Source organism: Trachurus japonicus, chromosome 8, assembly GCF_045865225.1.
Source record: "Trachurus japonicus isolate A0001 chromosome 8, Traja_1.0".
Taxonomy (NCBI): domain Eukaryota; kingdom Metazoa; phylum Chordata; class Actinopteri; order Carangiformes; family Carangidae; genus Trachurus; species Trachurus japonicus.
The window spans coordinates 13,383,388-13,406,376 of NC_140914.1; the positions used below are offsets into that span (position 1 = coordinate 13,383,388).

At 43.6% G+C, this 22,989-nt stretch overlaps 1 protein-coding gene across 4 annotated transcripts; it reads right to left on the reverse strand.

Moving 5' to 3' along the window:
- Positions 1-36: 36 nt before the first annotated feature.
- On the reverse strand, positions 37-22,603 carry camsap3 (calmodulin regulated spectrin-associated protein family, member 3). Of its 4 annotated transcripts, none has more exons than XM_085783961.1 (18): positions 22,110-22,603; positions 15,711-15,973; positions 9,700-9,840; positions 8,958-9,044; positions 8,543-8,575; positions 7,618-7,756; positions 7,388-7,527; positions 7,199-7,283; positions 7,061-7,094; positions 6,906-6,961; positions 6,534-6,570; positions 4,318-6,436; positions 4,071-4,195; positions 3,516-3,808; positions 3,292-3,385; positions 2,836-2,954; positions 2,605-2,723; positions 37-2,473 (listed from the first exon to the last, which is right to left on the reverse strand). In XM_085783961.1, exons 1-18 carry the CDS (start codon positions 22,237-22,239, stop codon positions 2,174-2,176), a joined length of 4,314 nt encoding a protein of 1,437 aa, XP_085640087.1. In that variant the 5' UTR covers positions 22,240-22,603; the 3' UTR covers positions 37-2,173. The 4 variants fall into 4 exon arrangements, with proteins under 4 accessions (XP_085640087.1, XP_085640085.1, XP_085640088.1 ...); XM_085783959.1 differs by having other exon boundaries at positions 6,534-6,606; XM_085783962.1 differs by lacking the exon at positions 8,543-8,575.
- Between the last annotated feature and the right edge of the window lie 386 nt (positions 22,604-22,989).

Below are 22,989 nucleotides of genomic sequence, written 5' to 3' on the forward strand. Positions count from 1 at the left end.
AGTAGAGAAATAAACATGGGAATGAAAAAACATAGATGACGATGATTTAAAAATGAGTTTTATTTGTCTGGTCCAGTTTCCAAAGATAGTCAATTTATGAAATGAACATACATAATGTGCTGGCACAGATTCGACAGAACAGAAGAAAAAGAAAATATAAATGTTATGACATATTCTATGACATGAATGAGTGACTCACCACCTTAACCAAAAAAAACAGAAAAGACATAAGTAGAAACTGAAACTAAACATCAAATGCATCTAATGCAAACCAAATAAATACACCTCTGGGTGATGCAGGGATTTCTAGGGGAGAATTGCACAGAATCAAAATATAGTGTTAAACTACCACATACTACTCTTTACAAACACATAAATACAAACATCCAGTTATTCCAATATACACTCCTCCACTCACACTTTTAATCAATCATCTTTTTTACTTTTTCTAAATGCTCCCCCTCAACATGTTTTTTTTTTCACATCTGAAGTGGAATCTCATTCAAACAATATAACTGTTGGAGGCAGTCAGTGATTTGAGAGAAGACAGCTGCACCTGACAGCTGCTGTAGTGCTAAAGGAAGAGAGAAGGGCCAATTTCCCACACATTGTGATGAGATTGACCTAATCACAAGGAAATGCAGGGTAGTGTCTTTTTTTCTGATAGCATGGACTGGTAGAAAAAGAAAAAAAAAAGTTTGGCATTTACAGTCCTCCACTTGTACATGAAGGTGTCTAGACAGTGTGGAGAAAATGAGGGTTATTATAGTCTGGAACTACCCTTTAGAAAGAAAACCACTGTTTATATGCAGAGACACACAAACAGGGAATCGTAATAAGAAACAGACTCCTAGTGACCTAAAGGATTTATTAATCCCTAGACAAAAGGTTTCAGCAATTTTCATCCGTTTTGACAATTTCTTTTCATTCTCATTCACTCATTCTCATCCCAAACATACATCTCACTAATGCTCAAGCAGCAGGCTAGCTTATTCATAGCTTACAAAGGTCAACTTACTTTTTACAAATCATTGTCAAAAAAAAAAAAATCAAAGTAATCATCATTCAGTATATATTAAATTAGCATTGATTATCATCTTCACACAGAGCCGTATCCAAGTAATGATAAACATGATAAAGCCCTCCTTCATGTTTCCAGTATTGTTTTTCAAGATAAGCTCAGGTAACATTTCAATTCATCACATGTTGAAAATGAGAAAGCAGTTTCAGATGAAAAGTCACATGAATGTCATTCTTCTCTCAGCTCTCAAAGGCTGAAGCGATTTGTCCAGCAAAAACATGTCAAAACTGTATAAAAAAAACATCCAGATGTCTACAGCTGAATAGAAGGAGAGTGGAGTGCACAAGCTATGGGGGCACAGGCAGTTTCTAGGTGTGCGAGTCCACCGACAACCACAGTAGTCACCACCAGTGCAGCCCACAGAGGAACCACCCACTGTGGTATTTTCTGGTCCTGACCAACCAGTGAAAACACCCCTGAATGGAATGAGTGGTTAGTGTGTGCCCTACATTCATATGAGAGCAGTATTACCTGCTGTTAATTTTCAGCTGAGATCTCCTATCAGAACTGAGAGTTGAGCCACTTTTTCAGTAGACTGGAGAGAGAGTGAGCCCTGGAAGAAGAAGAAATAGAAGTAGAAGAAAGAGAAGAAGAAGAAGAAGAAAAGGCAGCAAAAGGAAAAAGCAAGCAGAATCGAGAGGGGCAGGAACTACTCTGGCCCAGAATACTGTTGTGCGGGCAAAGGCAGTATGGTTGTCTCCTCTTTTTCTTACCTAAGAGTCGCAAAAAATGACTCCGGGGGGCAGGGTAAGGCAATGCATGAGGGGGCAGGGTGCAAGGGAAAGAGGATTCTTCATCCCAACAGAATCAGTTGCATTACATTTTACAATCTAGGGCCAATCAGAAGCTCTTGAAACTAGTGGAACTACATTGGCTGAATGAGGGACTGATTGGCCCGTTCTCTTGGCATGTAGAGTTAACTGGATTGTTCTGGGGTCCAGGTTGGTAGCTCAGTCATGCTGTCCACTGCTAGTCTATCTGGGTAATGAACAATCTCAAGTGCCTCACTGGCCAAAACAACAAGACAACAGGAGTCATGTCGGGAGTAGGTTCCCTGAATGGTAACATCTCTACCCATCTCGTGTGTGTCTTTTATTTGGGGGTGCCGAGCTTTTTGGGAGTTCCTGGTCGCTTTTGCCAAAAGTGACCAGGGATGGTGAAGGCGTCAACACTCATGGACATGGTTTTGGACGGGATGACCGTGAACTGCTTGCGGTCAGAGCTGTACTTGTAAATGGACTCTACCATCTCTGGTGTGATGGTGCGGGGGCCGATGCCAGTGATCCGTACCATCTCCTCGGTCTCGGGGATCATGGTGTAAACTGCTCTAAATTGGCAGCTGGTATCTCTGAAGAGGATGAGGAAGTGATTGGCGTTGCTCTTCTCCATTTCCTGAAGAGATAGAGACACAGGGAAAAAAAACAACCAATGACTGAGTGAAGCTGAAAACATAAATCACAGTCACTTACAGTTTAGTCGTGATAGAACTCCTCGTTGGACTCTGGCACAACATGATGGCTTACCTCAACAATCTTGTTTTTCTGTGGTTCATTGACCTTGCCAGCCAGGCAGCAGCGAGTGATAGCATTATGGATGATGAACTTGTTGGACTTAAAGCTAGGCTCCTTGTACAGCTTTGGTCCTGTAAGATACAGCGTTTCCAAATGTAATAATACATCCAACAAAACAACATTGACAAGATTCATTTTTTATAGTTCCACACAAAGTCTTACTTTCTGGCACAAACCTCATACCTGTGTATTCTGGGATGGAGGCAGGGGAGGAAATAGTGGAACCGTTCTCCCAGTCCTTGTCTCCGTTATGAGAGCTTGCTCTTCCTGGTGACATCAGCCGCGAGGGAGAGTGTGAGCGGCTAGAGGGAGGATTTTGAAAAAGAAAGTCATTAAAAGACCTTGAGTCTGTGTATACATGTGCCTTTGGCCTCTAGACTACTGATAAGAGCGACTATACCATAGGACATCATGTATACAGTCAGACAGGAACACCCTCACACGCATTGATCGGACCAATCTCAATATACTGACAGTATTTGAAATCGCAGGCTTGTTCTGGCAGGCGATATTTACACATTTTACATATATACACTTTGAAAATCATCAATGATATCAAGTCTACCTAATTTTATGAATTAGAATGATGTAATTTATGATTCATTACATTAAATAAATTAAAATAATAAGGCAGGTTACCTAGGAGATTTCCTAAGAGACAGACCACCAGGGTCATTAGCCATGGAGGACAGGTTCATGGTTGAGTGGGAGTACACTTTGTTCAGCCTGGAGCCTGGATGGAGGAAAAGAGGAGCAGAAAGGAAACTATAAGAAACTATATTGATAAAGCAACTGCATGTGAATGTAGGACGAGAACATATGAAGAGCAGTATGTTAATATGTGTTATATTTAAAGTATTTACCCATGAAACCTTTGACAGGGCTATGAGAGAGGACGGAGTCATCTCTGAACACAGTCTTAGGTCTCTGCTTCTTGACACCTCGAACTGTGGTGGGTTTCTGTCTGAGTACTTTGTCCAAGTCCTCCATGATCTTCAGCTGCTGCCTCCGTTCATACTCCTGCCTGGTGAAGTCTCCTCTGCGCTGGGGAGTCCCCTCTACTGGTGGGGTGCGCGATGCTGGAGGGGTGCCTGGGGTCTGAGGTCTGTCCTCACTCTTATTCCCCCAACCCTCGATGATCATCCACTGAGGCTTGCTGTAATTACAGAAGGACATGATGAGGTATAAAATCTGACAATGACATTGCAAAACCAGAATACATGGAAATGTATCACCAGTAATAGCCACATTTGCTTATACTGTATTTAATAAACTTAGGACAATAAGTGAATCCTAACCATCGTCACGCTGCAAAACTACAACTGTAACATAAAAAAATGTTTCATTGAATTGAATGTAAGACTAGAAAGGCTACATTTGGTTGTGGATGCAGGTGTTTGAATAAAAAAGGATCTTACTTTGCTTCTTTTTCTTTTTCCTGCTCAAGTTTGCGTCTTTTCATCTCTTCTGCTCTCTTCTGTTGTTTCTCCAGCAGAGCTGCTTTTCGCTGAGCCATCTCATCCTCCGGCCTCTCTTTGTCATCCTAATTACAAAGGCCCAATTGAAAACGCATGTATGTATTAAAAAGAAAAGAAAAAGCATGCATGCGCTGAACTAAACACATTTTTAGGACGATGTATATAGTAATATTGAGTGGTTACCTACCTTGAAAAAGAAACCAACGCCTGATTTCATCTCTGGTTCTGTCCGGTCACTCATCGAGTCAGAGAAAGCATCGGGTAGTTGGTCATTGTCCTCCCCATCTCGCAGAGCAGACAGTGAGATCTCCACCAAACTACTGCGTTTACCATTCAACATCCCTGCAGGGGCATCACTCTCGAAGGAACACTCTGACGGGGCACCAGAGCTGCAGCCCCCACCTGCAAGTCCGTCCTTCTTAGATGCATAACTATGCAAGGACCCAGCCTCCAGATCCATGCTAAATATACTATGATCGTCGTTGGAGCCGACCTCCGACAGAGCATCGTCTGCGGGAGGACGGGGAGTTGGAGTAGGCGTTGGTGTTGGTAGAGGTGTTGGTAGAGGGGTCGCTGTTGGCGTGGGAACAGGAGTTGGTCCAGATGAGCACAGCTCATCCAGGCTGCCAGAGTCACCAATGGAGAATGATGATGAAGTCTGGACTTGGGACTGCCAGGGATTTACACGACGACGGTGGGAGATGCTGTCCACATTTTGAGGTGTGTTGAGAACCCTTGATATGGTGGGGACCTTAATGTCTAAGGGACGACTGTGTTGGTGGTGTTTGGGGCTCTTAGGCGGCACCGATTGGGCTCTGCGATGGACTTGGGGAGATTTCGGAGGAGTGGCGTGGTTTGCGAGTCTGCGCGACGGAGACGGAGAGGAGGAGGCTGAATTTAAATCTCGGGTGGATTCTCGAGACATGCGTGCAGGGGCTGGTGTGGGGGTTTTAGGGCTGGCTGGAATAACCCAGGATTTATTATTGGGAGTTGAAGCTTTCGTCTTGATTAGCTGGTTCTGCTGGTCAGTCAGCCGCTGCATGTCACTTTGCAGGGAGCTGAGAGCCGCAGTCAGCTTCGATACAGCATTGTTATAGTCCCCTAGTGGAGCTACCGTTTTCTCACCTGGTGTCCCAGAACCCTTCTCTCCTGGCATTCCTGCCTTTTCTGTGGAGTGACTGGCTTTCTTGTTGAGTCCCCCTTTGGCATTACCCTCATTCTCCACTGAGGGGCGCTGTTCGTCTTCCTGCTCTTCTGCCTCCATGCGTGCAAGTCTTTCTTCCAGTGTCAACCGAGAGAGTTCCTCCTCTGTGGATGAGGTGCTGACCTGGCCGTTGGCTCCTTCCTCCTCGCCTTCGTCATCGCGCTGCTCCCTCTTTAGCTGCATAAAGGCACTCTTGCCCAGTCTTTGCCGGTGCTTTGCAAAAATGGCCTCAATGCGCTTCTTCTGGGCTTCGATGGCTTTGCGCTTTTCTTCGAGCCGAGCTCCCAGCTCAGACATCTCATTATTGAGTTGTGGGCTCTTGCTGGGACTTTCTTCAGACTTTTGTGCCCACGTGGTCAACGGAGGAGACGAGGAGTCGCTGGCTTTAGGGGAATCCATGACTTGTTTCTTTTTGCGTTCGGCAAAGCTGGTCATCTTCACACCGCTGTCGGACTCGCCTCTGCCCCTTGCAGAGTGTGCGCCAGCAGGCGTGGTTGGAGTGGACTGAGCCTTGGGCATGTCCTCTGATGCATCAGAGTCCACGCTGCCATCTCTCAGGACTGAATCATCGTCACGTGAACATTCAGAGGTGTTCCTGGTGCGAGCGGGCTCCCTGGACTCTCCTGTGGGCCGGTACATAATTCCTGAGCGTGTCGGGGCAGAGCTGCTGATGGGTGCTAAATTGTTGTTATGTCTAGAACTAGCAGGGTCATCAGGAGAGTGGAGGTAGAAGCCATCAGGAGCACCATCTGGGTGTAAACGTGGCTCCATCTTGCTCTCGTTGTGAATAATTTGGAGGGCTTCCTCAATGGTGGGCAGCTCTCCTGTTTCGCTCTCTGCAAGGCCGTTCTCCTCCGATACCCTTGGAATACCGGGAGTCTGGGTGGACCAGGAGGCTCTCTGTGGGCCGTTGGGGCCGGGGGGCTTGCTGAGCAAATGGCTGAGGTCTTCAGGAGGGGTGTAGCCCCGGGTTATGTTTTGGCCTGCTGGGCCGAGTTGGTCTGAGCTCACAGAGCGGGTTATCACAGGGTTGCCCATTACAATATCCACATCACTGTCCAGGCCAAAAGGAATGCTGAAGGATACAGCTGACAAGGGGCGGCTACGAAGAAGAAAAAAAAAAAAGTATATGTGTATAAGTACAATAAAAACAAGTACAAGAGACAGTGTTTAAACCTTATTCCACTTGTAGGCTCTACCTGAGAGGTTTCTTGCTCCATGTCTTTCCCACTCCTTCTATATGAGACATTGAGGTAGACTGAGTCAAAGATCCTGAGTACAATGGGGGACACACAGACATGTAAAAGCATGCACACCGCACAGGGATGCACAACACACAGGATGCATATATCAGGCAAACAATACACCAATATAAACGAAAAGAAAAATGCAGTTTTGCACACAACATTTCACATATTAGTCAAAGTAAGAAAACGAGAGTACCATAAAACACCAAACAACTAAAACAAAAACAAGGATTGAGAGAAATAGGTGAGTCAGACTGTAAAATGATACGAACATATACACAAAACTAGCTTGAAGTAATGATGAGATGAATATCCTAATCTTACCTGACGCAGGGGAGGAGATGGGGAGGAAAGGCTTCTTGAAGATAGAAGGGGAGGTACTGTAAGGCAGAGAAACAGCCTGTCAGTACAAACTGGTGCATCCCAGGGATGTGCTCGACTACTACAAAAGCAAAATAATATTCAAAGAGCTTCTGTACCTGTTGCAACTCTGTGATAACGGTGTGGATCCATCTAACAAAAAAAAAAAGAAAACCCTTGGTAAGACATATTCAGATAACAGGTATTCGATCTCATGACCTGTGTTTACAAAGCAATCCGACATTAGCGACACCCACCCAATGTGTCTATTGGCTGAACAAATTCTGGCCTTCGTACTTCAAACCAGCTCAGCAGCTCTGCAAGGAAACTCAGCAAGTTGACCTAAACAAACCACACAGAATAAACCAGTTATTTATTAAACTCTTTTTTTTGTGTGTTATTCTTTCATGCAGTCTGTTAACTATCAGGGGTGTGAATGTACAAACCTGAAGCTCCTGTGGTGTGTAGAGCATGTCCTCAAGTGCCAAGTGACAGCAGCCCTTCAGACAGCTGTCACAGAATTCACGGATGAACTGCAGGTTGTACAGGCTGTCTGCTACCGACATGGAGTCCTTCATACACACGTCTTAGACAGAGAAGGAAACGAGCGTTAATATAATAAAAAGCTGAAGAATAAAAGGTCTGTTGAGGTCAGTGAACACAGTGTCCTTGATACCTTCAAGTCTTAGCAAACCAGGGCAATAGAAATGTATGACAGCAGCAACCGCACAGCCACTGGACAAATCTTTGACTTCATTCACCACTGGGAAAATGGGCTTTTGTTTGGACTGGATTTTATCCTTCCTGTAGCGGAGCTAGAAAAAAAACACACACAACAACAAGAACAAATTACAATCAAATACTGTTGTGTGTGTATAAAATATTTGGTAGATAATGAGTAACGGTTAAAAATCACCATCAAAATCAGGCTTTAAAAGGTGTACATACATAGTGAAATATCACAGAATGTTAAAAATAAAGCTGTGTATGAATGTGAGAAAGAGGACAAATGAAGGTCATGCCAGTGTGTGAGACGATGGCTTAGTTGAACAAATGGCAGATGCAAAAGGGAGTGGAGTGACTTAATCAGAGCAGAAAGAGGGGAGGTTTTTGTCAGGAAAAAGTGGGACGAGTGAGGGTCTCATGAGGCAGAGAGGGAAAGCGAGAAAAAATAGTTTCAGTAAGGAAAACAGAACACCATCAGCAGGGACCCAGCTGACAAGAAGCCAATCTCTGTTAACTCCTGCAGCCTTTCACACAGAAAATACACTTCTGTTACACACACACACACAACCAGAAGAACCGGTTGTACATCGTACACAAGGCCTGTCGGAGCACCTATTGTGATTCAAGCACTTGTGTGTCAACAACAAACAGTGCCTTCCACACCCCTGCGATGCCCCGCCCTATCACATGAATACTTTGACGTGCAGACTAGTACGTGATGCACATGAGTTTTGTTCACAGCAGCATATGGAGGAAAAAAAAACAAAAACAGAAAACAAACCTTCTGACCATCAGATATTTGCTGATAAATTTGATGAAGACACTGGAGGGATGGAGGGACAGGGGGGAGGAGCAGAGGAAAGGAGAGAACTTACAGGAACAAGTTTCCAGTACCAGCGAGTAGGACACTGTCAGAAAGGAGGGATAGGAAAGAGAAAGACGAGGAAGTGGAGAACAGGAGCACAAGGACAGGTATTAAGCCTACAGTGGACGAACTAGACAAAGAAGAGAAAGGGTTGTGATGACGGCAATTTCTTGACGCGACAAGACAACCTTGTTGACAAAGCAGTGACGCTGCCCTCGACTTATTGTGTCAACCAACCAGTACTTGTTATGCTTGTAGGGCAAGAGTAGGTAAAGGCACTGCCAGCGCAGCAAAGCAACAATATGAGCTTAACAGGCGGGTACTTTTTTTATAGCCGTAAGTACATAATCCAGGACAGATTATGTGTTTGGATACAGTGTGTGGCAAGAGATAGAAATACACTGGATGTCCAATGCAATACTCACAGAGGGTTGAACTGGTTGGGGCTCTGAAATGGCCTGAGACGAGTCATTCTTGGATCCTTCATTTAGTTCTCTCAGCTTCTGATTTAACTGAGAACAGGGCAAACAGATTAATTAGTTAACAGGCATTAATTAAGGATTGATTGATTGATTGATTGATTTATTAATCCATTCCACAAAACATTAACATACACAAACAGGTCAAAATTTATGTGGGCGAAAGGGCGAAGGCAGAAGCAAAGCTTATTAATGCCTACCCTGTTTACAGGAAGAAAAATTACAGTAACAAAACAAAACAAAATTTGTAGGAAAATTACACTCGAAGAGAGTAAGTAAAGTGAATAGTATCAAAACGAAACAAACGGAACCACCATTTAGTAATAATTATTTTCTTACTTTATGCTAGTGTTAAATATTTATTCAATACATTGATTTTAAACATCCTTTTAAATTGGGTAATAGTTGTGCATGATTTTAATTAATTGTCAAGGCTATTCCATAATTTTACTCCAATAACAGAAATGCATTTGGTTTTGGTATTTGTCCTTGCTGTAGGTTTGCTTAAAATGCACGTCCCCCTGAGGTCATACTGGGACTCTCTAGTTGTTGTCATATTCATAAAACATATTTGATTGAAGAACCGAAGTTCAACATCCTAATTTCTGAAAGTGAACAGACACTGACGAGAAAATCAAGTCTTGGATGAGACACTCAGTGATCAGTGTTTCTTCGGTTTGGTCCTTACCCCGTTAACCCAGTGAAGCACAGCATCTTCCCAGCGGGAGGCTCCACCCAGCCGCTCAGCTGAACCACACGTCTTCACCGCAGTCACCGTCTCCATGGCTCCCACGGCCATCAGTGCATCTATCACTGCCAGGTGAGCACTCTGCGGCGATCGCATGGGAGAAAGAGGATGGAAGGTCAGCAGTGGGACCAGTCACAGTCGGAGGCCGGAGAGCCCGACAGCATTAATCAATTACAGCTAACACAATAATGCTGGATGCAGACGTTTCTACTGCTCGAGCAGCTTCCTGCAGAAGTTTCATTATTTACAGGCAGTATCCTCTAGAGGTCACCACAAGCCAGCTGTGAGTCAGCAGAAACACTGACAGGAGCTCTCAGCAAGCAAACACAAACATCAGTGGATGTGGGTGAACTCTGGACCCGTGTTTGTACAACAGTTAAATCATTAAAGAGGCAATGAACCTGTAATATGATAACACGTGTGTTCCCGGACTGTCATTCCTCAGCTGCTTTCCCTTTATTTGCCTTCTCTCCAGTGCACTTCCCTTCTCTTTTGCGCAGTGAAATATTGCTGTATGACTCATGTGGAAGGGACCGCAGGATAAAATGAGGTGAAACTAGATCACCAGGAAGCACAACAAAGAATAGCATTCTCTGTAAGAAACAGGTGTTCCATATCCTTTCTGCATTTACGGTGCATGAATGTGTTTTTTGTCAGACAGAAAACTACGACTATAAAGGCTATTTACAACATGTGCACTTCTTCCCAGACATGTTTAAACCAAACAAAAACAATCTTGCTGACATATATTTTCCATTCTCCCAAGTATTGGTATCCTACAGACATTTCCTCATAGTTTCGAGACCATTACTGTGCTCTCTAATGGCCAGAGCCCATTAAAACACACCAACAACATTATCAGCTCAGTCAGAGAGAGAATGGCTTAACTCTATAAACCTGTTAGCTCATTAGAAGTTGTGCTCTGTTCGTGCCATGGAGCTAAAACCAAATGTACTTAAAGATTCAGATATTAAACCATTTGCATGTGCATGTAATCCATACAGACAAATAACAATTTTACTCTTTGGATTCGTCATGACAGCACTCCTGTCCTTTGCCCTCTTTATCCTTATCAGTGTATTTACCAAATGACCTTTCTATCTCCCTCCTCTATCTGGATCACTTTTAGTTGCTATACAACAGCAGCTCTGGGGCCCCTCTCTCCACACCACTGCAAACTGAAACAATCTCCTTGTTATAATAATTAATTCTGGTCAATGGAGGGGACAGGCAAGTCGCAAACAACACATTCCTGTCGTGGGTGCACTCCTACAATCTCCAGTTTTCCGTTTTGAGCCTAATCTGTGCAAATCAGTGCCTGTTCCCTTTTTACTACTTACAAATTCCACTTTAGGGGCCAGGCATTCTTACTCTAACCTCTTATGTTGCCCCTGATGGTGGCTGGTGGCAGTCCAGCTGCGTGCATGAGCCCTGTCTGCATGTCTGCCTACTCAACCCTGATGTAAAGTGCTGACCTGGACAGACCCGGTGCTGGGGCGTGCAGGGCGGGCTACGCCAGCAAAGGCTTGTCAGATAGTATTGGGCCAAGCTCTGTGGATGTGCTGCAGTCAGTCACTGGGAGCTGTGTGGGCCTGGCAGGCCTGCCCTTCCAACTCTGTTGCCAAGGCCAGAGCTGCTGCTTATATGCTGTATCCTAAGTGGAAATGTCTTGAGTGCAGAAGGGGACAAATGATGTGATACATGAACTAGGGCTTCTGTGAGCTATCTGCAATCTGACTGATTCAGAACACCATTACTATCACTACTACTACTACTACTACTACTACTACTACTACACTACTATCACTAGCAGGCAGCGACACATCAAACATGGTTGAATTTAACCTGATTCATGTATTATATTACAGATATAACAACGTATGATCATTTCTGTATTATCTTTTCATAAAATTGTGTGCAAGGACTAGGAGTCCTGTCTGCAGTAAACAGACCAACAAACAGCAACAAAGAGAAAAGACAGATTAATGAGACTCCCTGATTAAATAAAGTCACCCACGATCTCTGAGGCCTAAAACAGGCTAAATTCTGCCTGTAACTACGTTTGTAACCCAGGATCAAAACAATAAAGTGATTTAAGGTAGGAACATATTTTTGCATTCAGCCACAAAGTGTAATCACAGGTTGGAGCCGCTGTCACTGTGTGAAGGGAGACAGGGTGACTGAGAGAAAAAACAAGAAATCAACAAAGACAGACTTAGTGCAAGTGGCCAACCCTGTTGTCATAGTGTACAGTAATTATTCAGAGGAGAGAGTGGAGAGTAATTCATGACTAAAGTGCAGAATGAAAGGAGAAGAAGGAGGGGGGGGCGCTGCTGGTGGATTTTCCCTCGCAGACCCAGGAGAGCTCGCTAAGCTAAATCACAAGTCTGCCTAATGAGAGGGGAAAGAGGAGCAACTCATGAACACACAGCGCAGAGCCTGCCAGATCACCATAACAACCAACCAGCTGACCCACAATGCATCTCAACACAAGCCTGACCGCAGCACCGCTCCGTGCTTTTGGCTTAGCACCGGCTCTGTGCTCGGAAACATCCAGCCAGCGAACAGTTAGCGCTCCTCAAACCGACGTGACAGAGGGGAAAAATTAATACCTCATCAATTAAAGCCAGCGACGTGAAATCTTTGGGGCCCTGTTTGGCAAATCTGCTTACATAATCATGTCAACAATGTGCCAAACAAAGGCTGCAAAGGTAGCTAGTGGATCAGTGAGTGAAATTATGAGGGCAAAATCTGATTATGTCTGAAATATGACTTAACCCCACCCCCCCTTCCCTGCCTGGTGCCTACAGAGGGTAGACAAACAGGGGGATCAGGCAGGTCTGGGGCCCAGCAGGGGGTTTTAGACAGGAGGATATATGGTTATATGAACACTCATATGAACATCAACTGTATGCTTAAACAAGGAAAGATATTCCAGAACAGCTTTACGCCAAACTTGTTCTGCATACGATACGGGGAGAAAGTTCAATTGCTATTCCCTGTTAGTTTCCCATTAGCGAAGGCTCAAAGCAGAACAAATAGTGTAAGATGATGGTTAGTGTTTCTGATAGTCTGCCACTTCTATTTTCAACTAAGCTCCTGACTGATGCTCGCTTGAGCAGAAACTTGCCAACACAGCAGTATGATTTAAGACAAAGTGTCAGTGCCTATGCAAAACCAACAGAGGACCAGAAGAGGGTTAGCTGCATTATGGCTACATGACTTACTTTGTCACTGTGGGAACAAATGTCTACCCCGTCTCCAGTGCAATCAGTGTCAGCGAGTTTGCCGCGTCATGCATGATGATTTCCTACTATCTCAACCAACTGTAGACAGAAAAAAAATGATATTGTGAGAAATATTAGGTGCATGGGGAGTCATTGGTCATCTCTGGTGTGTCATCCAGTCGTGGATGATGACGTTCAGTCTGCATGGCAGATTATCTCTAATCTTAACAGATCTTTATCCTCAATCTCAGGAGTGATGGGGGCTGGGCTTCGACTAGAAAAGGGTAGAGGCAGCTGGAGGTGCCATTGCCATTTCCCACTTAAAGGGGCCCAAGGATGTAAAGCTTTCTCAGCTTGAGTTTCGGGAGGAGCATAAATTTACATTGATTGTAATATCATCAGGGCCATGTACACAAATATACTGTCACGTCTGAGATGATTTGGTGAAAATGTTTAATTTTAGACTAGTAACAAGCAATTAAGAGGAAAATCAATCTCCCTTAACATTTGTCCAAGATCATGTTTCACACCATTTATTTCCCTCCTGAATATCTTTACTATTAACTAAGGAATTTCATGAACTAGATGTGAGGATAAACAATAAATGATCCTTCATCCTGTAGCAGCAGCTTACAGTCTGATTACTGTAATATTTAGGTGGGCTATGATGTATCTGTTTTTGCCCTACTTTGATCATCCCACCGACAGATTCGCCTTATAGAGATCAGGTCACTAGCTGGCGCAGCAACCCCAGCCAGTGCTAGCAACTTTATGGGGTTAGGATAAATCTACATCCTTGGATTTATACAAGAGCCAAATTCCCCAATTTTACTGCAGTCATGCAAGATGTGTGATGTATTGATTGAGAACAAATGAAGAAGTCAGTAACATCGCCTGGGCAGATAAGCTGGCAGTCGTGTTTACATGTCAGCAACAAGCATGACTCAACATACTTTTATGTAAATGCACTATATGTTATCCTCTTGTTTGTGAAGCTGTGATAGCTGCGGCAGTGCTGCAGCAGATTGCTGCAGCTCCAAAGCCGTTTACTGGCCAAGACCCACATTGATGCTCCATCCTTCTAATGCTGCTGCAGCATGACCCACTTTCCTTGCCTGCCACACTGTAGGTACAGTGCCAGGCAGTGGCAGAAAGGCTCTGAGAGCAGCCTATGGCCAAGCGGCAGCTGGAAGGAAGGCTGATTCAGTTTCACCAACCGCACATGCAGCATCAACAGTCACAGCCAAAATAAGAGTGTCACAATTTGGACTTAAAGATGAGTTCAAAGTCTGACCAGGAAGCAACACCCACAGTAGTAGACTGCTTCATACACACAAATTACAGCAACATTAAGCATGAAATAAGTCTCCTGTGTCCTTAGGTAATAACTAATCTTGTTATATTGATAACGATCACGGCAAAAGTGTTTTAACTGTTACTATACTACAGTTTTTGATGTTTCATTGTTGTATTTTGTTTATGTTTATATATGTATATACATACAATTATTATATTTAAGTCTTGTTTGTGTCAGAAATACTACAAGAGCAAGCAGCTGCAGGGTTTAAAAGCTCCTCCACAAAACACTCCAAGACATCAGTGAAGGCTGCATGTCACATGCTGACATTTACACTTAGATTAATTTTGTCACGTTAGGCATGGCCAACCAATATCAACATTCAAAGTCTCACATCAACAAGCCCCATTGCTAATACTTCTGTACTACTTCCATAATGTCACATATGCACACAGACCGTATCAATTCTAAGTGTATCATCACAACAGCCAGACTTGCTGCAGGGTGCATTAGACAACAGCAGTGGAGCAAACAGCTTTCTACTAAAAGCACAATACATACAGATCCCTATACATTCCCCACATAGCATCCATACAATAGCCTGTACATCCATGAACCAAGATGGCTGGGAAAATTCAATTCCATGCCATTTTTTGAGGAAGATAATCTGCTTAAAGGGAGGGTTTGTTAGAATATTTAAAAATTGAGTTACAATGTGTAATTGTTGTGTCAGCCGAAGTGGACACGCAGTTTATGTTCCATCAGACATAAAAGCTTCCATCCTCTTCAAGACTATTATGATTCTTTAGAAAGCTAACTTAGTTATCAGTGGGTTTTCAGGCTGAAGAACTTGTGACTATATTATACAAGTGGGAGGGGTAGGAAGAGAAAGCTACATTGTCAAGGACTAAGAGGACAAACCAGTTTCTCTTGATTTAACTCACTAAGCCAGCACAGAGTATTCACTCAGCACAGAATCTAAAGTTTCACCACAACTGTTCAGCCATTGTTCTGGTCCGGACCATCTATTGTATCTAGAGTCTCCCTCCCTCTCACACCCTGGAATTAAAGTAGTCATCCCTTGTGTCACTGTGACTGCCCTAGCAGTCCTAGCAGCTGGATCCACTCATCCTCTTGGATCAGCTGGGGGCAGCATAGGCGGATGGGGGTGGGGGGAGAGTGAGTCGGGGTCTTTTTGATGTCCTTTAATCCCTAGAATCAAAGCATAAACAAGCCCCAATATCAACAACCCAGACCACTCAACCACTTCTGCTTTTCGGCAGGTTCCTGGACAGCAGAGCAGCTGGTTCCACGGGAGGTGACACACAGTTTCTAGCAAAGAAACCGCTCTAGGACCTCCTCCCACTCCCACTATCCCACAAGACCGCCTGATCACCTGTGTGTGTTTACTGTTCACATAACTTTACCATTTTGATGGGTTTATGCCGGAGGTCTGCGTCGGTCACTGGTGTGTCCTTGTCTTTGGAGACTATGCCTTTCTGAGTGAGAAGCTCCAGTAGGGCAGCATTGTCTTTGGGCTGTGCCTCGGCTCCGGGGCCCCCCAGTATGAGGCTGTAGGTCCGGCAGTAGAGCTCCGAGGACTGCAGAAGGCGCGTGACTGGGGGTTTAAGGTGCTCCTGCTCATACTGGTCACAGTAGAAGGGATCGCGCAGCTCTGCAGGAACATTTTCTACCGAGAGAAAAAACATACAGATAGTCTTTAGAAAACTGGGTGCAGATTAGAACTGAACACACAATGTACTGAGGGACAGTTAAAGATCATGATGAACATTTATTGCTGCTGGCTTGGAAACCTGCTCTCTGCTGGGTTCAGTGGCAGATTAAGACAGCTGGTGTATACTATATAATTATATGGGTGAGTAGGGCAGAGCAAGCATCAAGGTCAGTGGGGCATGATGAGCTCAGATGTTGGCATCTGCAGATTACAAGATGCTCTGCCACTTGTTTCTTTCCTCTTCTTTTAAACCTCTTGCTTCACTCCAGCACTAAGCTTCTGGGAAAATCACTCTTTCAGATCTTCAGAAACATGTGTACATCGTAGAAGCTAAAATCGGCAACTTGATTAAGATCTACAACATAAAAACAAAATCAAAAGCAAATAAGTGTGTGAGTCTGTCTCGCCTTAGAGGAAGTGTAGTAAAATAGTGTGGCTAGATCAACACAGTGAAACGATCTATTCAGCCTTTCTGTAAATTAGAAAAATAAAATTATCCTTAAAAAACACACACTTAACACACCCTCTCTAAAACTGGTCTCTCTGCATTCAGACCAAAGCGGCAGCAAACTGAATAGCCTGTGTCACTGTGTAAACATACTGGAATGAGCATCTCACTGTTTTAAAAGGCCTCTGGGGGAAAAGTTGACAAGCTGAAACACTAGCAGAAGACACGGAACAAATTTTACAACGTACGTTTCAGACTGTACCTACAAGAACAACAAAGGTGTTATTAACAGGGAGGTGTCATGACGTATCATTTTAAGTTGTGTCATCGATCAGACAACAAAACTAAATGCCCAGCATCAGAGGTGAGACAATACCCTGTTCTCTGTCTCCCACTGTTGCTCCATGATGACTATAGATGTTACACAATATTGACATTGACACATGATCCATTCCGTATTAAATATGCGCCTGTGTGCCAAAACTACAATGCTCACTGTAGTGCTGTAAGCAACCAGGTACTCACATGATACAAAAGAAAAAGAGAAAAAGAAAAAGAAAAACTTCACCAGAAGGCAAAGTAGGATGCAAATACCTCAACTCAATGAGATGAGAGAAGTCGATATATGCATGATTTCCATATGAGACAGTCTGGGCTTGAATAATGACTTTGTGTGTGACATACACTATATTACAAAGAAAACTTGGAACAAATACACTTTTTTATTTCTAAATCATGCACCCGCACAACATAAATACTAACATAAGTATAAACCATTACTTTAACGTGTAAACACAACTAAGAAGAAATAGGAGGCAATAAAAATAATAACCAACTGCTATAAGCCCAAACAAAAAGTGGCATCATACTACCAATATGACAATACTACTTAAAACACCAGCTAGTGTTTGCATAAACTAAAGCAACAGCCTCTGTGTCACTTTCGTAGGTCATGGGGTCAGTGCTTATCTACTAGACTGAGTAGAAAGGCAAAAGTCAAATGAGTGCAATGATGATTAACATGTGACCACATATTCATAGATGGTGAGCAGGTAACTCACTTCTCAAGCAAAGAGATTCAAGCGAGCATTTGCCATATACTGAGGAGATTCTGACATAATCCCTACCATCTGCATGAGCTCTGTGCTGCAGCTGACCCTGACCTCTCACCTGTTTGTGTAGGGGGAAAGAAAACATTGTTGTTGTTTTTTTCACATCAGTGAAACATTATTAATGTCATAACAGAAGACAGCAGAGAAATACACTACTTCATTTCTCTTTGTTATGAAAAATTGAGCTAAACTCCTAAAAACATACAGTGGATCTGATGCAGCCTGTCATCATAGCTGTTGCCAGTTTAGCTGTGTAAGCTTCTGTCTGTACTGACCTGCATTGCTTATCCTGCTGATAACAGCAGCTATGTGTCCTTCTACCTCATTGACTGATTGGGCTAGCATGCTGGCTGTGTCGCCGACACATTACCACACGTGTCCGACAGTAATCAACGGACACAGAGCACTGCAAACACATGCAAATGAAAATTGGAAATTAGTCAGAGTCAGCCACCGAACCGGCTCCTTTGGGACCTCCCGACCTTTCTCATTCTCCATTTGAGCGAAACAGTCATCGTTGGATTTCAAGAAGGTTGTCACAGTAACGGAGATAATTATTAAGTAGCTCTCTCTATTAAAAAGACGGCACCGCAGTTTGCAAAACCTGCTGGATTAGACAATCTAAACTGTGAGGTTGCTTCCTGGAACGCTTTAGGAACCGTCCGTGGCACAAATTAAATCATTCATGAACGCTCAAATATGCAGACATGTGCAAGGTAAGCATCAGAGCAGGCCACCGTTTCCACCCCATGTCACATTAAGGCATCAGCCCGTGCCTGCCCGATGACCTTTGGTGATCTTGCCACTTCCAGAGAACATCTTTGAAAAATTAATAACCAAGTATTCCTTGTGATTTGGTAGAGCTAATGGCGCTAATTTAAAAATCCTCACAGAATATCTAAGGTATAAACATCTTCATCATGTGATGGAAAAAGGATCAAACACAGATGGTTATCTGCTCTCATTTTTAGAACAAAGCAGACACTGTTTTGTTGCCCCCGAAATCTAGCAGTGGTAAAAGCGGCTACCCCACATGTGACCACTAGCTCTGAGAGAAATGCTGATGCCAACATAAACATTGAACTACAGCTTAGACATCTTGGAGGGGACTGTGAGAGATTGCCATTTGACCTGTCTACATGTTAAGATTGTGTTATACTATATGGACTTCAGCACATTCTACAAGCCAGCTGAGGAAAAAACATCCAATGATGAATTCATTTTTATGATACTACGCTTAAACTGAGAAACATACCTGCATGCACAGAAGCAATACCTTTGTATTTGAACAACGTGTTTGAGCAAATATCTGATTGTGCACTCTTGGAAGGAAAATTAGATGTTCAATCTCCCTGCATGTTCACAGGTCCACTTACCATAAATAAGCCATTACTAACAGCGCTGTGTGTATCCTGCAACACATCACCGCTGGCAGCACTCTTGTATGACAGAAGCACAGTCACCTTAAATTACATTAAAGGGTCGGTGTACATGGAAGCACATCCTATAGACAGACTCTTAATGCAATCACGTTCTAACAGGGCAACACAGGTCTGTGGCGTGACAAAGTGAGCATGATGCATTCGCCAAGCCAAAGCGTCCACAAGTTATACTCCAGCTCCAAACAGATCTGTGTACTGTTCTGTGGCTTAGTCTAATCTTTGGACTCCCAATGTGGTGTCGCAAGTGTCTTTTCATACAATAATGTAGGCCTATCACATTATCTTGAAATGCACATTGCAACTCAGTGGACCTACAGTATGTCAGTGATGACAGTTCCATACAATACACCACTATGATATCCTACCTCTTGAGTAAACACGAATAGCAAGACAACATCCTCCTCAGCTCCTTGTCCCTTGCTGACTCACCATAGTAACGATGATTGGGAAAGAATGAGTAATCACTCCGATAGGATTTCATTATGAAGCAGCTTTGTAGCTAGGTGAGGAAGGCTAACATGCTAAAGGCAAGGTTTGAAACATGCAGGTACAAGGTGGTTTGGATTTGCACCTCAAAAAAGAAGATTTCAGAAGAGGACACCAAACACAGTGACACAATGATTACCCAAATATTGAATGTTCCAGCTAACCTATAAAATATTTTTGTTTACAGGTGGATTGCGAGACACGCCAAATACATTCGCAGCAAGGACTCAAAGACAAAAGTGCAAAACCTAAATGAGTGTACGATTATTTATCCCAAGTCTACAGTACAAACTGGTGAATCTCTATAATCTCTGGTCTCATTGCAGTGGAAAAGCACAACCCAGTTTAACTCACCCTCATATCATCTGTCATAGCAAATACTAGGACAGGTCATAAATTAGACCTTTGTCTAACCACTTCCTCCTAAACCTATATGAAAAACACCACTACAAATATATGTCAAGGCAATTAGACAATACTTAAAGACACCTTTATGACACATATTCACCTGCACTAGCTAAGTCTAGTATAAGAGAACATTTACTGTCTCAAGTAACAACAAGATAACATGCTGCATGTTGACAATGTTATTATGAAACTCCAAACAACGTGTCACTGGGTGGATCAGAGTCTACAGGGAACACCTACTTTGTGTGCAGTCTATTGCTTCAGCGAGGAACTGTGGGGATGGCATGATCCACCTTCCATTCAAAGAGGAAGGATCTGTTTCCTTGTCTGAAGGAGTCGGGGATTAAGTGTTGCAAGTTGATAGCATTTAGAGTGTTTTGACAAGTCCTCACCATTATGCTCCACAGTGTTATCATTAGGCAATAATCAGAGACACTATGAGTTTGATTGTGTTGAAGATGAGGGTAACAATCAGAGGGATGTCTTCCTGTATTCTAGGCTAACATCAGTATTTCAGTCCAAGCCCATAAGCAGCTTTCAGATTATCATGATTGCACATGGATTCATTTTAGGCCGGCCTATATAAGACTATAAATGTTGTTTATTATCGTTTTTTGATATCAGTAGGCCCTTGCCAACTCCCTTTAAAGCCAATATCTAATATCTAGCCTTTTAACATTCCTATATCCACAATATAGGTGGATCCAGTGCATCGTCCACGTGAAAGTTATTTTTGTATTGCAAAGACTCAGAGACAGAGATAAAATGTCACCTATTGTCATCATTAGGTTAACTGATCTGGAAGAGCTGGGGACCTGCTCTAGCTCCTGCTGGGATATCTGTTGTTCTGCAGCTGAGTTTCTGGGAAGGGACTTGATGATCTCATCTTGACTTTGCAGGAAGCTATCAGTGAGGCCATTGAGTTGATTAAGAAAAATACTGCACATCAACAGAGACTTGGTATTTATATTCCTGTAGCTTGGCATGGAGGATGACTTTGACCAGAGGGCGTGGTTGAGGTGCTAAACAGAGTACACACACACACACACACAGGCAGCAGGAGCAGCAGCAGCCTGAGCCTGGGGCTTGCCTGGGATTGTGTAACATGCAAGTCATGTTGTTAAAGTAAAATAGAGTTCAACTCACACGCTTTCCAGTCTCAAAAAGAAAAGAAAAGACAAAAGCCTGGAACATTAACTTCCAGCTAGTGTATTTATTTACATGCACTTCCCAGGAACATGAATGTGTTTCCTGTATTGTTTTCTATTTTGGATGGAGAGTGAAGTTCAAATCAAATGGAAAGGAGTAAGTCATCTAGCCTGTTTTTGATTTTTATAAAGTGTCTTCTGTGAGAGCTCTCATCTGTATATGGCTCTAAAACAAATAGACTTGTTATCACCTCAGGGTCAGAGCTGACGCTGTTCCCAAAGTCCTTTCTCAAGAAACCACCAACACTGTCTTGTGATACGTTTGCTCTATGCAACAAAATGATTTTCTCAGGTGGGTGCATTTTGCATCATGGGGTCTGGCACAAGCTTAACACAAGCTCCTCTTGGGGGGGGTTTGTTGACTGAGAAGCTGTAGCCTAAAAAATTGCAAAAGGTACAAAAACAGTGCTGTTTATTCACTCAGTGCACAGTATTGCTCCATGCTCTGATCCTAATTATGAATTCCTGAAAACTGACGCTCACACTGGGGTTGTCATCTGAGAGAAAAGGATGGTCTTGAAATCATCAACGCCCCATGTCCCATTTTTTTTTTTTTAACTACACGATTAAAAACATGGCTAGAAGCCTGCGATGTCTGACTGAAGCCTGGCGGCTAGAAATACGACAAAATGGTTTGACGTGATAAGGCCTAGGGAGGAGGCCCGTTTCTCTGACACATAGCCTACATACCTATAAAATGTGACCACCCATTGACTGAGAACAAATGACATGTGTCAGAGTCACAAAAATGCAAACAGCGCATGGTCCCCCCCTTTCATATGCTGCTCTTTGTGCTGAAAATCGCTGAGCTATACACACAACACACACAGACACTGCAGTTCCCCTACACGCATGTGCTTTTCGCGACACCACTGCACAGAGTATAAACATATTTCAGGACAACAAAAGGATTATGGTGTTAACAGGAGCTGGCTGAATGACACTGTAACTCAGCGGGCCTGCTGCAGCCGAGACTATTACACCTACCTGCACTGCCGTAGGACTTTGCCAGTAACCACCCGACACTTGCGCATATTTTTGCTTTAGTACAGTCATACAAATCCAATGGCTTTATGTCTGGGAGCACAAAAGTCTTCTTCATGGTAGGAGAGTCCATGGCGAGTCTGTGAAAAATGGGAAGCGGTGCTGGCCAAAAAAAGGGGGCTACAAGACAGTATAAAAATAATCAAGCAATCATTCTTTTAGTAGACTATTCCACACAACCGGGGCTTGGATTACGGATGTGGGTTTTCTCGGGAAAATATCCGTCCCGGAGCTGCTCCCAAGCTTGGTAATGTCCTTTTCTGTTTGGTTTCGGAAACGTTATCCCTGCTAAATTACGCCTTACGACCTAGCGAAGCCCCGAGCCGCCGGGATACAAGAGAAAACCGGACTATTCCCCTCGTTTCTGCCCTTCCTCGTCCGCATTGCTGTGTACCCAGTCCGCTGTACGGAGCTCCACTGAGACCCCGCCGATGACTGACTACCAGGTGCTCCACACTGGCACCGCTCACTCATCCCGTCGTCCAATAGGAGTTGAGCTGTGAGCGACGAGGGCGGGATTTCCCTGTGTGAACGCGGAGCAACGGTGTGGTCTGACTTTTTTTTTTTTTTGCTACAGGTGCATCTGGCTGCTACACAGGTGAGCGCCTGAAGGCCCAGCTATTCCAATGGGAAGGTCAAACAGCGACACAACAGTTTCCAGTGGATGAACTGTGCAGATCCTTCAAGCTGCAAAGTTGTAGGCTAGTCAACATAAACAAAGTAGCCTATTTTAAATATAAATAGGCTATTAAAAGATAGAAAAAATAACAATAAAGAAAGTGGCCCCTATAATCGTGCATAATTAACTTGATTACATTCTGGG